The following is a 17,121-nucleotide window of genomic DNA, read 5'->3' on the forward strand; positions in this document are numbered from 1 at the left end:
AAATTTCCACTTGACATTTTGGTTGATAAATCATGTGAGTGATGTGGATCATGGAGATGTTTTGTGTGGTAGATGGTCAGGCCCTCAATGGTGATGAGTATAGAGGTGCAACTTAAACCATCAGCAACACAGAAGGAATTAAACATAATCGCTAATTAATGTTTCATTAATGTTTAATGCAAACAACAAAATCCCAGCTACTTAACTTTCTGCTTTCCCCACAAACTTAAACCGGTTCAAGTTTAAAGGAAACATGTGTGCCTCGTTATCCCCAACGCCAATTAAGCGAACCAAACAAGGCTGTAAACTAATGCCGGCTAATCCTAAGAAAACTGCAGCACTTTCGCCTGAAGCAGCAGACTGAGACTCTCCAAACACGACACCTCTCCAGCACCATGTTTATTTCTTTCTGCTTTAGATACTAGCTCGAAACAGTCTTCAGAAATATGGGGAATTCAGTTTCCAAACTCTCAACACATTTTAATATGCTCTGTCTTGTAGATGAAAACATGACACGCATTTCATAACGGAAGAAACAGAAATGTGAAACTAGAATTTTAAGCTCTCAACTCTTAACTACGACAGCTAATGAGCAAACTGTCACAGGAAAAGCAGAGAGAGCCATTCTGGCTCAATAATCTCATATCAGAGCAATAATGCGTCCTACTCAAATAACCACATGTGTCTAACACACAGTGTACCACCCTTTTTGTGCTCTTAATTTATTTGCTCCTCTTTACAACTACTTTGCTGCCAACAATACAATGCTGCAACAGGAAGTTGAATGGCCACGTATTCAGGATACCTTGATGACAACTAACAACAATTCCCACGCACTCAAACTCAGACACAACTCCTGTATCCGTCCTTCACTAAATTAGCAGCCAAATATTATCATATCTGAGATACAAAAATAGCTCCTTTTTAACTTAGTAGGAAGAGAACGTCTGTGTGTGTCGATAGAACAATGGAGCCACAGTCGACGTGAAAGTTGTCCAACTGAAATCAAAGAGGAAGGATGTTGGGACGGAAGGGAGCAGACAGAGGATGGTGATAGAAAGAGCGAGTGTGTGTGTGTGTGTGTGTGTGTGTGTGTGTGTGTGTGTGTGTGTGTGTGTGTGTGTGAGTGAGTGAGTGAGTGTGTGAGAGAGAGAGAGAGAGAGAGAGAGAGAGATCCTCAGAGGTGCAGCCAAAGCGCCGAGGAGACTTGAAACCAGAGGAAGGAGTTTGGTACTCTGTGGGGAGTCATTCAAAGGACCGATGAGGATGCTTGATAAAACCTCAGGCAAAAATGGTGCTGATATTCTAAATGTGAACCATCAAGTCTGCAAAAGCTGTAAAACAATAACGAAATATTTAAAATATTCCAACTTTTCACACTCTGCCCTCTAGTAGCAACTAGACTTTGCATGAGTTTGCTTCAACTCCTTGCTGTGCTTTTGTAAATCCATTAAAACTTCTGGAGATTCAAAAACATTCAAAATACATTCACAAAAATAGATCACACACCTGATCAGGACACACTGGTTCTGCAGCCTCTTCCACAGCGAGCGGTAGCACTCATTGGCGATGGCAAAGATGTGCGGGGAGATTTCACCGAGGTGGTGCTGACTGTACATCTCCACAGCGGGTCGGTCATACAGGCCAGGGAGCAGCTGGTAAGGGTTGACTGCTGCCAGGATGGAACCGATGTACGTCTGTGGATCAAAGAGGCCGAGGTAAATTATCAATAATTACGCAGACAGAAAGCAAATAAATCAAATTTCACCTGAATGTTTTAAGTAAAGGTGAAAGAGAAACATGAAACAATACTATCATGATGCATTACACGATAACAAGATTCAACGATTCTGCGATACTTCATACTCCGATGAAAATGTACTTATTAAAATACAGACATTTTTAATGAGTCAGTTCAATTAATAAGCCCATACTGTCCTTCTCTTCACTGTTCCCCAACCGTTTCATCTTCTGTGTTGCTAATTAGCAAAGTTCTGCTCATTTTATCTTCATTTGACTAACAAGCGCCACCATGAGGAGCCATGAAGTAGTGAACCTGGGTAATTATAGTCGATACCAGCTATTGGTGCTGTAGAGGAAGCTTCCCCCCCCACTGCCATTTCAAAGTATGAACATTTGCACAGCATCCATTCTTCTCTAATGATAACTCTCTTGACCTGCATGTCGTTACTCGCCACCTACTGAACAAAGATCGGAGCAAATCATCTCTGCTGCCCGTCACTGCTCAGGTGGAAGCACAGAAAGGCCAAAGGCTGCACTTTAATCCAATTTCTCAGACAGAAACACAGAGTCATAAAACCCTTATTAAGTTCCCAGGAAGGTAGACAGCAGCAAACATCAAGCAGCCAAACATGTGACCTTAGTGATGAACACTCTTTTACAGCTTCCACTCAGGCTGTCAAAAAGCCCAGCAGCACGGCATTCAGCACATTTGACCTTTTGCTTTTATTTTCACTGCTGAGAAGCAGACTCAAGATTTTCCAAATTAGTTTCAGATTTCAAAGTTCAAAGCAAAACAAACCAAGCTGCTGAAATAGAAGCTCGTGAAGCCAGAAGAAATCTTGGCTGAAGCTTCAGTGCTGTGGTGGTGACTGATGGATAACTAGGCAGGCTTGGGAAGAAAAAAAAAAGGCAGCACATCAGCGTGCATCTGTGAGAAAACATCTGGATATTCCTATTGCTGGCCTCGGTTTGAAAAGTTGCAACGGTTACAGCAGAATTAACCGGATTCTCACAGTTACTCGAACCGGGCAGGAAAAGAGGTAATGCTGTCAGAAATGCTCGTCCTCAACCGTGAAGGTCTGAGCATTTGCAAAGGTTAGAGAGGCATTAAGCCGATTTTTCACATCCACTTCAGCATAAAAATAGTAACACTGTCAAAACCTGTATATTCTAAAAGGTCTAGTAAACACAGAGAGAAGCTTTCCATCCCGCATAGAAGAAAACTAAATCCTTAATTGGTCTTTCCACTAAAACAAAAATACGGGAACAGTAAAGGTCATTCACTTTGGAAATGCTACCATTGTTGGTTTACCCCAAACAAGCTTCTTTTGTGAGAAAACCCCTAAGAAACATGTGCAAATACTCAAATGCCTAAATTTACAACGCAAGCACACACGTTTCCAGCCTGGTACTACTTATAGTCAGCTTTGACTGAGAGGTGCTAACTGAGTCACTGAAATGGACTGCTTGATCTTGTCTGTGGTGTTGATGTTACCTGTTTTAGTGGAATTACCTGACAAGTAATCTAGCCTGTGGCTTGTAACTGAGCACTCCACACTGATTCAGATATGACTGCTCGAGTTTCAAAAATCCCAGGCAGCAACAACCAAAATGGTTAACTTATCGCTTCCAAACGGGACTTCACAAACAAGTGTGTGACATCACAGTCGCTGCGTCCATCTTTTATATACAGTGTATGATCCTGACACATGTCAACTCATCGGGACATGCCACTGTGTAATTTCAGCAGCAGTCATCATAAAAATATTGGTTTCACAATCAGTCAGCGATCATCAATCAGTACATGCTCGCATTCTGATGCAAAGTGTGGTTTTTAAACCAGGAAGAACAAAAACACAATCCAAACCATTTACGGCCACATAAATATCGAGCTAAACACGATCGCTACATGTAATGTGGCGATCTTTTAAACCTCACCTCTCTTTATTTATTTCATTTTTATGTCTCTGAATTCCTGAAGGAAATTCCTTAAGTTAAGTTTGCTAAGTGCTCTATGAAATATACCAGCTTTACCCTTACTGTCTCTGTCTGCTGATGTTGTGGAAACCAAAAGGGATTTCTAGAGCATTTTTTTTTTTTATTTAAGACTTCTCAAATACGGCTTTAAACATCTATTAACAATAGTGAAGCTGATCCTTAACACCAGGTTAATCTGTGAATTACCGTTTTAATGGACTGACTGCTTATCTGGCCAACAAATGTAATGTGACTAGTCTGACTTACCATGAACATTCATTCAAACAACAGAATCGGCTCATCTGAGAAAACAAAAGTTTGGTCAATAATAAAAGTAACACATTTTCTAACAGGCACAAGAGTTGCAGGTAAATTACCTGCTGCGACTCAACAACCACTTTTGCCGAGAAAAGAGCCACACAGACAATCTGCAGTGAGGTGAAAGCAGTAGTTAGCAGCTCCCTCGCTGCTCATATTTCTTTGTGGCAAGTTTCACAGGGGAAATCCCCACTCATTTTCTACTTAAAAGGTACAGTAATAATAAACCTCACACTTTTCCCTCTAATCTCTGCAAATACGGACAAAGATAACATTTTTGATCACACTATCAAAATTAACAACAACATTTCTGCCGGCGCAACTTGGATGTAAAGTGAAAATCTCATTACAGCAGTGCACAGTGTTCCCATAACACACACATTAGCTTCTGAGAGTCTGTTGCCTGGAGGAGGAAAAGAAATGCATTTAGGAGAAAGAGAGTGGGACATTTTGATCCACAGAGCATCTATGTCCTCTGCAGTTACACGGCTCGACTGTCTTCTATCCTGTTAATCTCGCCTGGTTCCCACTGACAGACAACAGCATGTGAAAGCAAACAGGACCGTCGGTTTGTTTTCTGTCAGTCACGGTCTTCATACCAGTCTGACATTTGCTCTGTTCCTTCAGCTTGATTTATTAAAGCCTGTTTTCTTGCTGTATTTTTTTTATTTTTTTATTTACTTTAATACAGTTAGTCAAACTCTTTATCGGATTAGAGAAGAGCACCAAGAGGACATAGAAGCACATACGTATTACAAACAGAAGGCCCTTTTTCCTCAATAAAGGGGTCGATCAGGGAAAAAAAGCCTCAAAACACTATTGGCTCTGGACAAGCAGAAAAAAACGTGTGTTTATAACCAGCCTGAGGTGAAACCGTGCTCAGAGCTCAGAAGTGGAGTGGAACTCAAATTACAACCATAATAGCCATAATTAGGTTAATAGGCATACCGATGTATAGAGCGTGGAAAGAATACCAACAATAACATCACACTGGAAATGCAGTTTCTGATGAGCAGTCTGTTGCAGTCGGACACTAAAGACTCTGAGCTGAAAGGAAATATTTACAGAGGGTTTCTCAGGAATGAAGAAAACAGCTTCTCTCTTCCAGTTTTTTAATTTTCCAAAGACCAAGTCATGACCAACCATCAACCAACAGTTGATAACAAATACGAGAAAACACCAAACCATTGGTTAGAGCTAAAAGATGTAGTTCAGTCATTAAATGTTTTAAAAAGCATCAGCTAACATGCTTGCACCACAGGAAGTGAGCTGATGGTTGTAGGAGCAGTGCTGTAGATACAGAGGCATTAGGTTACGATCACACAGACTTCAGGAGTCTGTGAAACTCTTCAGCTTTTTCATTCATTTGAATGGGATCACCACTCCCAACAGATCTGAGAGAAGAGTTAAACCTGTGGGAGTGTCTTCTGGCACCAGGTTAGACGACCATGTACCAATAGTTTAAAAAAAAATCTGTTAAAATTCTGATTGTCCATAGTACTGCTTGAAAAAACACGTCAACTGAAATGAATACCTAACACTCCCTGAAGCTCACACATACATTGCAGCACTGAACTGTTCTAGACATTGCCAGACCGACGTGTATGTGAGAAAGACCATTTGATCTCCAATTCTACAAAGCCCCTGTAATGTCTGATTACACCCATGCAACACAAGCAAAGGCAACGGGCTTGTCGATTTACAGCAAGAAATTAAGCTGACCATGTGGAAAAAAGTACAAATATGATTCTGCCAAGTTCCTTCCTGTTAAAAGGGAGTTTTTCCTTCCTGCTGGTGCCTAAGCAATCATCTGTTTGTTGGGGGTCTCTTTCAAACACTATCGGGCTTTTTTCCTTACAGTACACATTATCTTAAAAGAACTTTTGTTGTGATTTGATGCTACATGAATAACCTTGAACTATCAACTATCTTTTTATACTTTTGGATCTATCACTCCTTCCTGGCTAGACATAAGATATAACCCAAACAACAGAGGCGAGATGTTCTTAAACACTGCTTCACAATAACTGTACAAGATAACAGAAGAACAAGGTGATGAAGAGGTCTGCTTGAAGTCCACACTCACTGTACTCCTCCTCTTCCTATACAAACATCTTTATCACCTGCACTGCTCATTAAGCTCCTCCTATTAATCTTTCTATTCAAAGATCCTACTGACTCACTGACCTACATTTGGCCCGGATGCAAAAACATTTGAATGGCCGTTGAGATGACATTTACATGACAAATGGCAGGTCTGGGCTATCCTGCCTGTGCAAATCAGCACAGTACAGGGATGGTATGTCATAATAATATAGAGTGGATCATAAAGGTCTGTGTGTTATTACAATGTGGCAGCGCTCTGCTCAGGTGAAGGAATCAGTTTCTACACATAAAAGCAGAGAAGTCTGTCTTCCGCCTGCAGTGTAAACAGTTTACAGTTAATCTAATCTCTGGCTCTGAGGCTCACATGCATCGATCAGACCATCCTGTAAACCTCTTTGCAGATGCTTATGTAGTGTCATGTATTGTTTGGGATTTTTATATTCACAGTATGTGGAGAAAGTAGACGGAGAAACACTCTGTGATTCGGACTTTTGCACCTGCTGACAGCTGGAACAGTCCAACACATCGTAAGTCTTACTTGTATACAATACGCTTTACAGTAAGGTGAACATGGCACCAGCTACAATGAGCTCAATATTTCCGTGTATCTTTTGTCAGTTTTGCCCTGCTGTCCACTCTGACACGGTTTAAAGGTGCACGGGGAAAATATTTTTTATATTTGTCAGCAGTTTTTATGATGATCTTAGTGCCTGTATTTGCCCCACAAAGGAAAATGAATAATCCTCTTATCTGTCCCATAACCTTTGTCCATAATATGTATCAGTATTTACACACCTTCATAGGAAATTGTCATGTTTTAGAGAATTTATTAAGATCTTTTGATCCTAAGAAAGACATCCAGTCACCTTCAAGTCAAATAACATGTTACAAAGAATATCATTTGTGGCTATAGATGCACGTGAAAATTGGCAAACTTAAGAAAAAACTCAAGGACGTGCCTTAAACTTGCATCCTTTCTAAGCTCCTCGCAACTTACAGGAGTCACGAGGAGTGATTCTTATGAGTGCAAAAAGCAGCAGAAAGCAGGGAGCACAGATGCTGTAACAGTCCAGTAGACATTAGTCTGAATATTTTCACGTCTCAATCTCTTGTTTCAAGTCTTATTAAGCACAGCCTGATTTTTTTTTCCAAATTATGGTCGCCATCTATGGCAATAGAGCACCGTATACCTCAGGGTAGTGCTGTCACACATGGTGTGACCTTTAGCATATATGGCTACAGGTCGCTACCTTCTCAGTAAGATCTGTCCCTCACTTGTAGTGTCTAGTTTCTAAAAGCCATGATAATAAAACCCCAGGCTTTAAAAACATGACTTTTCAAACTAAAACTTTATGATGGTCTTTTTTGCGTTTCTATTTGGTTCAGAAACCTTAATCTGTCGAGTAAAATGACATCTGATAGTCTGTAAAACCGGCCAGTGGACAAAAACCCCCACAAAAACCCTTCAACCCCTTTCTTTAAAAAAAAAAAAAAAAAAACATGACAAGGAAAGTAATATTTAAGCACGAGTCTAAAGGGCAAAGTTCACATAAAACAGTTAGTGCTGCTTCAAGTTAGAGGAAAAATAAATAATAAAACAGCCTTAGGGAAAATTTGTGCCTGTCCTTAACTCAATGAATTACAAACATTTGGACCCAATTACATCCCCCTGTTGGTCCGTCGTGGTAACAGTCTCCCTGGCAACACCCCAGCTGTGACTCTCATCAGAAGCCCGCCCTGCTGGCTGATGTGATTAACTGCGGCCCCTCATCCTGCATGTGTGGTGTCGAATACTTGCAGTCATTCCACTGAGGTGACCCGAGTAATGCGATAGCCACTTTTTACAGTGTTTGTTTGAAGTGCTTAACCTGTGGGACTCATAGCAGTGGAAGCAAAGTTTTTTAACACCGTGATGGCTCAAAAAGTTGAGTCTGTTCAGTCTGAAGAAGTCACCTGGATGAGTGACGAAACATTTCTCCGACTGAAAACGCGACGTCCAGATGAACACAATCAACTTTTTGGGATTTCCTTACCTGGATGGTCAAGCATGCATCATTTGTAAATGAAACATTTGCATTTGGGCAGCACTCATTATTAAATCTCCAAAAATCTATGTTTTATACTAATACTGGGTAAAAAGAAAAGTATAATGTAGTATTTAAGCATGTTCTGGCTCTTTCTCTGGTCAGGTTCATTTTCATTTCTGTCATCAGCCTCATTGGGGGAGCAGGAAAAAGTTTCCAGTTAAGCCTAAAGTTCAAAAACTGCTCTGTACTCGACAAGATGCAGTCAAAGTGAAACATTTTCAATAAAGAAAGCCAAACGTTTTAATGAGTTGGCAGAGACCCAATAAAAGCTAAGAGCACAGTGAATATTGAAACAAGATAAATGTCAATGTCATCTGCGTCAGCTTATTCCACTGCCCACACATGGCAGCAGAAATGAGCTTTAAAATGACACCCAAGAAAAATAAGATGAAAGCTCCACAGGTGTGTAAAGAAACGAGATGTATGCTCTGTCCAGATATTCATACATTTATTGCATGTCAGGAATTCCTCTTCTGTTGCTCCTTTGGAGGTTTCTTCCCTTTCTTGTACTGTGTGTGTGTGTGTGTGTGCGTGCGTGCGTGCGTGCGTGCACGTGTGCGTGCGTGTGCAAGAGAAACCCAGGGGAAAATCAGCTGTTTGAAATATTGGCCTATATAAATAAAACTGACTTGACTTCTCTCAAATGTATTGCATTACAGTGGATTCCAATGAAACATTTTTCAGTTACACAAACAATAATACATCTTAATCTGCTCTTTATTCAGCGTGTTCCAGAGAAATAATGGCTTCTTTAAAAAATATGATTAAATCAGCTGCTTCTGTTCTGAAACACTGTTTTCCCCAAATCCCAAAGAAAGTAGCAGCAACAGCCCCAGTATAAAAGTTTATAAGATTAACATTTTCTTTTCTCTGCTCTTTTTGCAGACTCAGTGTAGAGATGATAGGCTAACACTAGCAAGCTACATTAGCTGTATGGGTCTCTGCACAGATCACATACCTGCTCATCAGTGCTAATTAATGGATTAACGAACCACTCATTAAAACTAGAACATAGACTGCGTGGATGGGTTTTACCTCAAAGCAGGTGACATTCATTTGTAAGATAATGTAATTAAAAAGGCTACAAAAGGCACAGACATGTTGGAGACGTCCAGTTCTGTGACTAGCAGACAGTTCACACCTACAGCTGCATAGCTCAGCAGCACTGCTCCTAATTTTTCACCAAAAATCCAAAATGCTGATTTTAAAAAAGCATTACACAGATAATGTTCGGATTACTTTTACATAAACATTTTGCATATTGATCGCAATGTTGGTTAATTTTTTACCACGAATCTTCGTACATCATCCCATTCGTATTTGAATTGTAGATGAACATATTGTTCTTTTTCAAAGAGTATAACTATAAACGTTCTACAACCAACAAATCTGTGCAGAGTCCCCGATAATCAAAATAGGATTACGGATAAAAGTATCACGTTACATTTTGACATTGTGTTCCTTCTATTCAAGAACTAAAAACAGCTGACAAATGCAGATATCTTCTCAAACTGACCTCCGCTTAATCTTTTCCCCCCTGACAGATAGCAGTAATAGACGCTGGAGCGCCTTTATGTTTATAGAAAGGCGTCAGTGGCTGATGATGGTGTAACTGTAGAGCAGAGAAAGGCATGCAGGGCGTCAGAACCTTCCAGAAAAAAAAAAGATGCCTCTGAGACAGAGCCAGATAAATTCACAGAGAAGGAAATGAAGTCCAGATGGGAAAAAAAACCCTGCAGGATCAGAAGAAAAGCATCAGCAAACCTGCCTTACTGACGGCAGGAAATGTACGAGCGAGGGGAGCGAGGAGGGACTATTCTGCAGAATTACTGTGTCACAAGACACACATTCCTTTGCATTTGTTATACTTGGCATTTAAAGGCATCTTGATCCGCTGTTTAGGTTTAATGTTGCTGCTGATGCACATGCGTGAAAGAAAGGAGATGCCCATTTATTTTTGAAATGATGCGGTTTTTCCGAGTTCCCGGGAACACAAAACTGTCAACACCTTGTGAAACGTGCAGGTTTTGCTTCAGCTATAATGCTGAATAAAAAGTTTTCTTACAAATGAAAAAAAAATATCACTGTAGAAACGTGATATTATACATCACATACTGTAGTGGTGTTTCGTGTTTAGTACACCCATAACCTTAACCTCACTTTAAGGAGCTTGCAAGTTCATTGCTGTGCTGACATGGATCTAATAAACCTGGGCAGGAAGTTGGATGCATGTCTGCTGTATAATGATAATCAGAGCCAACACGGCTGTCATTGTGCCGTTATTTGTCTCCACGCTACGTCCTCTTTGGCACGGTCATGGTAACAGCTGGAGGATACATCATACAAAAAAGCTTCTGCTACCACAACTCAACTGGATTTTGGAATCCCAAGCATTTTACTTCCATCTATAAGCTCTGAGTCTGTTTTGTGTTCATGTTAACCAGCAAGTCGCACTGTGAGACGCTTATCCTTAATTTCAGTTGCAGAGTTATTGCCTCTTCACATTCCCTCCTTCATGTTAGTCAACTTTTATGTGGCCTGTGTGACATTTTTGGAAGGAAAACAGTTTGAATTGTCAAGCATGCATTTTTTTCATTTGTGGTTGGGGTTGTCGCTAATGAAACTGAACGTGTGTATAATGGCAAAGAACAACTTCTGCATGTCTCTAAAGCACAAACGCCATTAGATGCATTGAGAACAACAGTTGTTTTAATTTTCTAGTTGAAAAAAATAAGACAACTTTCCTCTTTTTTTGCCTTTTTACGGCTTTATTTGAAAGGGTGCAGTGAGCTTAACCGGCGCCAAAAACCTTAACTTTAACCAGTGAAAGTTACCTTATTGGTTTGCTTCTGAAACTGTGTGTTTTTGGTGTACAGTCCCCATTTAGCATCATCTTTGTAGCTGTATTAATTATAAAAGATTTATTGTTACTAATAACAAGTTTCAAATGAGTTTCAGATAAGCTAAGCTAAATCCAGCCCACATTAACCGACATCTGCTGATTCAGCAGATTCTTCACATTCAATTAGCAAATATGATAAAAAAAAGTTGACTCCTTAAGCTGCTTTAGTTTGCTGCACAGCTGCAAGCTGCTATGTAGTCCGCCTTGTGGCCTGGTTGTTTCTGTACGGAGGTCCTGTGATTGCTCAAAGACACGAAGTCACACCACAAGTTCTAACTCGACATATAAGTGTTTATCAGTCTCATTAATGTTCATGAATCAATCGTGTCAGTGCACTGCTGATTAAACTTTCTAACTAGAAATTAAACACTTTACCTAATTTCGCATAAATGGGCTATGTAAGTTTAAACCACACCGCAGGAGTAGTGGTTAGACTCGAGATTGTTTGTCCAAAACCACATCTTAATGAAGCTAAAATGATAAGTCATAGATATGAGCCTGAAAGAAAGATCTAATCAACCAAGCCAGGAGTAATCTGTACACCAGATTCCAGACAAATCTGTTTCTCGCTCTTCAAGATAACTCAACAAATAACAGATGGGTGGACGAACTTCAGCCACAAAGTAACTAGCAAACCAAAAACAAATGACAAAAATGGAGCAAAAAACCACATTCACTAATGTTGTTGTCTTTGCTAACATTTAAAAAAATAATAAATAAACCAAAATCAGGATTTAAAGGAAGTGAGATCAGCACATGTTATTCATAGACATGTATGCATGTATAACGCTGGACGTTTCCTCACATCTGACAGTAATCACAACTCTTCAGCTTTGGCTGAAATCTCTAAAAATGTAAAAAGGACTAAACTGGGTTTGTATTTCAGAGTCTCCGAAGGAATTTGTGTGTGTGGCTTAATCCCAAACCCAGCAGATATGTACAGAGGGAAAACGAGTGAAACATAATCCAACCCAGCTAAACTATTGATCTGAAAGGAAAATTCCACATAAACAGTCATTTTAGATTCCTCCCTCCTCTGAGCTTGCATCAACCGGATTTTTTCAGATATTAAGACATGACCCCAAAGCGGGATTTCAAAACACCAAACCAGCCTTTCTACTGCTATAAAGCCACATTCCACCCATAGCTTCTTTGTTTGCAAGTACTTCAGATAATCAAATGAGACCATTAGAAGTTCGTCCATGTGTAATCTGGTTTTGAGCAGTAGATCTCATTGTCAGTACAGACTTTCTCCACATTCTGGACCTCTTCTTCCCCCGTTTATCCTCACAGCTATGAGTCAAGAGCTTGTGAAAGCGGAGCAGCAGCTGCCTGTTGCAGTCTGTCAGCGGGCCGGCAGCAGACATGCAGACTTGTCAAAATAACCGAAGCGAGCGATGAGACGGATTTTGCTCTGTGCTGAATCTGCCTGAGCCGGCAGAGACTCTGATCAAACCTATTACGAGGAAGTGATTTAGTAGCTGTTTCTCAAGTATCCTCTCTGAACTATGAAGAAGCATTTTTGTGCCGCTCTACCTGATGATCCATCTGCTGTCATCTCGATTCTGATTGATTACAAAGGCCATTTACTCACACCACTGTGGTTACAGTTAATAGTTCTGTAGGCAGGGTTGGGGTTACGGTTAGGGCAGAAAACACTGGTTCTATTATAACCCAAAATGTTAAAGAACAAACATGCTGTAGCTTAGCCTCAGTGTCACCACTAAGACATCTGAGCTGAACGTTGCTTGAAACTCAGTTGTCTCTTTTATTAGATCCATTATATTTAGTTCTCTTAACTCTTCACATGCACTGCAAGGACTGTTTTTGTCTGCATGTCAAAATAAACTGTTTTTCAAAACCAAAAGGAGGGACTCTAACAGACAAGCATATTTTAGATTTCTCAGATTCTCATGTGATCAAGGATTCCTCGGGTCTGCGGGAACGTTCTTCAATGCCCTTTCTGCAGATCGTCCCCTCCAGAACAGACAGCGTCTCCAACCCTCTAACCAATTTTGGTAATGTGTGTATCTTACATTGAGCATCAGTGCAGACCCATAGTTCATCCACAGACTGAAATGGACCCTTTTAGCTCTTCTCCCTTTAAAGTCTCCCTCTCGTCTGATTGGTTGCCCCTCACAAACTTAGGATTTTAAACACCAAGTGGATTGGTTTGAGATGATATAGCCCAACTTTGGGAAACCAGGATTTTAGAGCAGTCTGAAGTCTGAATTTTTGTACATACACTAAACCAAACTTTTGGCCCTGTTCAGGATAAGCACCATAACATCATAGTGTCTTTAAGATAGAAAATGAAGAAAAGCAGACTACAGCCACTTTAACTTTGGGCCGTTTGCTCAGGTTAAAGTGCTCTGATTCTTATTTAAAGAAGATTTCTGGGGGAGGATGGTCTCATCTCCTTATACCCATTTCTATTTTTGTTTTTAAAAAAAAAATAAAAAATTGTTGTATAGTTTAAAAAGTAGCTGCTGATCCAACGAGCCTTGTAGCCTGTGGCCAGAAGATGAAGAGTTGTGTATGAAAGTATTATGTAAGCTTTCATGTAAGAAGGTCCAAACTTTCATCTTTATATCCATGTTCCCATGACCATGTGATCAGGCACAAAGAGCACATATACCAGCAATTGTTCAAATGCTTTCAGGACCTGATCTGTTATTTTCGGTCAAACTTCTCATTCCAATCAATCAACAATCAGAGTTTTCTGTGTGTAAACAGAAAAAATAAACTGTATGGGGATCTGCTGCCATCACATGACATTGTCCTATTTATGTTTATAGCACATGGGACACGAAAACATTCCTGGTTGGAATAAAGAGTTCCTGATTGGATGAACCCCCCTGCAGATTGTGTGTGTGTGTGTGTGTGTGTGTGTGTGTGTGTGTGTGTGTGTGTGTGTGTGTGTGTGTATAGAGAGAAATGAGCGGGAGGTCACAGAAAATTATTGATGGGATGGGGGGACAGAGGAAAAAAAGAACAGCATGTGATAGAAAAATGAATGTCAGTGTGTTTGAAAGAAGGACCGTGGGGTACAGACGAGTCAGAGATTTCTGAGTTAAAGAATGTATGCGTGTGCATGTGTGTGTGAAGCGGAGTCTTTTGGCCCAGATCCCTTGTTTAGAAATAGGGTAGTAGCTCTGGTGGTGGTGGTGTGTGTGTGTGTGCGTGTGTGTGTGTCTGCACGCGCTTGCAGTGGAATCTGCAGAGGAGACGAGTGAGGCCACCAGTCGACAGCACAGCTGGTTACAATCACAGCAACTAAACACTGTACACACACACACACAGACACACACACACAGGTCTGGTAGCCTACAGACGAATTCCCTGTCTATGTAATGGTGCTGCTAGCAGCTCTGATGCAGTTTAGCTGAAACAAAAATATTTTTCTGTCAAACCAACCAGAAAAAGTTCAAAATAATCACTTCTGGATTTTTACACCATCAAAAATCAACATGTGGCCCCAAAAAGTATAAACTATAATTGAGATTTTGCTTGCTTTGTTCTGAGTGTGCACTTCTTAAAAGGTAAATCTAAAGAAACATATTGATAGAAAAATCTACCTCTACCCCATCATCGTCATCACCATACAACTTTCTTTGAGGCCAGAGATTTATTCATTGTGGCCATTTAATTATGTGATTGCAGCAGGTTTGTACTCATGAAAAATCTATCAAAACCACAAATTCCCCCACTGTATTGTGTTCTTTCCATGTTCTCTGTGTCCACATCCAAGCTTGGCTTTTTAATGGATGTTTGACAAGGACTTGTGTGATTTGTCCAGCTGGAATGCTTTCAGATTTATTGTGCTGTTTGGATTAACAACAAAACAGAGTTTTGTAATGTTCTTCAAGCTTCACCACCAAAGTTTAAGTTTTATCCAAAGCCCTTTTAAAGTGAGTAGAACAAGCCTAGAAATCTGCTTCATTATCCCGTAAATGTAATTCAAAATATGGAGCTTAAAAAGATATTTTGGCTACAGGGCCGCTGAGAAAATCCACCAAGGCTCTTTATTCATATGCTGAATTTATGCATCACCTTGTTCTGCTTGTGTTTTTCACTGCATGTACTTTTCCTGGAATCTAAACTCTACATATGGCTCCTTTGCAATAAATAAATTTTATTATAACAACTGAAGAAAAAAAAAGAGAGAGAAGAAGAAGCCCGAGGAAAGCAAAGGAGAAGAGGATGAGTAGTGGTGGTAGTAACAGACCCCTCTAAATCACTCTGAACCCTTTAAACTGGGGTTTGACCAGTTTCATATTTGATCCTTGATGCAGCAGAAACTGTTGTTGGCTCTCTGACTTCAGTATTGTGTTTATAGCTCTTCCCTTTGGTTAACCATGACCCTCTCCATTAAAACATTCCCTCTAATTTTCCCCTCTTTCCAGCTTCTGGCCCAAAGAAAAAAAATGTCAGGCCAGAGATTGGGTGGTTGTGATGAATTGATTGGATAATTTCGACCATACGGGAGCATTCAGATGTGATTAAAGTAACAAGATGGCATTTGTCAAAGGTTAGCGTGACTGTTGCGTACAGAGAGCACAATGCCGCCTTTGTTGACAGCTTGTTTCGCTGGAGAAAGTGCTGGCTCAGGTTTGTTCTTTAAACCATAAGCACAAAATGAGACAGTAATGGTTGAGAGCCATTTGTCCCACATATTCCTTTGTGTTTCACTGGAGCAGGAGGGTTTGAAAGGTTTCTTTACTTTAACTAGGATGGGCAGCAACAGAGCTGCTTGTTTGCTAGCTCACTGTGCAATGCAGGACAATGCATACACCTAAAATGCTGTAAGGACAATAACACAATGCAGATATCATGTGTTCAAGGAGGAGTAATCAACATTATGGTAACATCCTGTCATCAACACTCCTGGTTACAGCTACTACTGTTCATACCAGCACTAACTAGCACAATGAGACTTATTAACTTGGATTAACCAAGAAAATCACCTTCTTTTGATCCCTTTAGCATCTCAACTGTTCTTTCTCACAACTTGGGAGATTAAGCCAGCACCTGCAGGCTGGAACACCAGCCTCTAAAGCCCAAATAAACCTAACTCTAATTGTGTTCCCTCTCACTTGGCACTTTTCTGTTTTTGGCTGCCAAACAAGGACCACCATTACGTGGCGTCCAGTTTCTAACAAACGTCTGATTGAAAGGGACTCAAAATCCTTCGCCTTGTTTGGTTTGGTGCTTTTCATCGCCTGGTCAACAGCGCAAACATGGAAACACCAGAAACAAGCACAACAATACTTTAAACCTCTCAAAAACAGAGTGGAACAGTAAAAGTTTATGCAAATAACCACACTAACCACAGGACATATAACAAGGCTAAATTCATCTGAAACTCTTTGGTCACAGTGCAGTAATGTTTAAGAATTCAACCACCTGCATAAATACTCTGCAAAGGAGTCACAAGGCCGCCATTTCTGAGAGAATAAAACGATCCAAGCAAAATGGTTAACTTAGTGTTTGGACTGCTTAACAGGGTTAAAACTGTCCAACTGTGTAACCCCAGCCCTGCATTATAAAATGAACTCCCTTAAATTGAATGCAAAAAAAAAACAGCAGGCAGCAACTTTTGAGGTAAGGGTTCAGATTAAAAATGTTAAGGCTGATGTGATGCACTATGTTCTATAGACAGAGACACAAATCCCTTCGTAAGAAAAAGGGAAAAAATACAACTTGAAGCTGTGAAAAACCATTTCGAAGTGCCAAAGACCTTAGCCATGTCCGAAGACTTCTCTTCTAACAAGATAGTAACTCACAGTGTAAATCTTTAAAGAACAAAGAGCAGCGATTTCTTGTACAAACCAGCCAAAGCTCAAAAAGAAAAAAGAAAAAAAATCCTCCCCTAAGCTTGCACTGCATTTGGGCAGCGGTTAGGGTGCGGCTTAGGTGCCAGCACGGATGAGCCAATGTCTGAGGGAACGTGAGACAGCTTTTTTTAAGGGCACTGGTGTGTGTCTA

General features: G+C 40.3%; 1 protein-coding gene across 1 annotated transcript in view; it reads right to left on the bottom strand.

Annotated features, from left to right (window-relative positions):
* Positions 1-17,121, bottom strand: part of myo10 (myosin X) — a 125,572-nt gene that overhangs the window by 54,838 nt on the left and 53,613 nt on the right. Inside the window, exon 4 of the mRNA XM_084913742.1 lies at positions 1,510-1,697. Within this exon, the coding sequence (XP_084769868.1) occupies positions 1,510-1,697 (188 nt within the window). The remainder of the gene's footprint in view (positions 1-1,509; positions 1,698-17,121) is intronic.

The sequence above is a fragment of the Perissodus microlepis genome, chromosome 18, assembly GCF_051167445.1.
Source record: "Perissodus microlepis isolate ML-2025 ecotype Zambia chromosome 18, ASM5116744v1, whole genome shotgun sequence".
Classification (NCBI taxonomy): Eukaryota; Metazoa; Chordata; class Actinopteri; order Cichliformes; family Cichlidae; genus Perissodus; species Perissodus microlepis.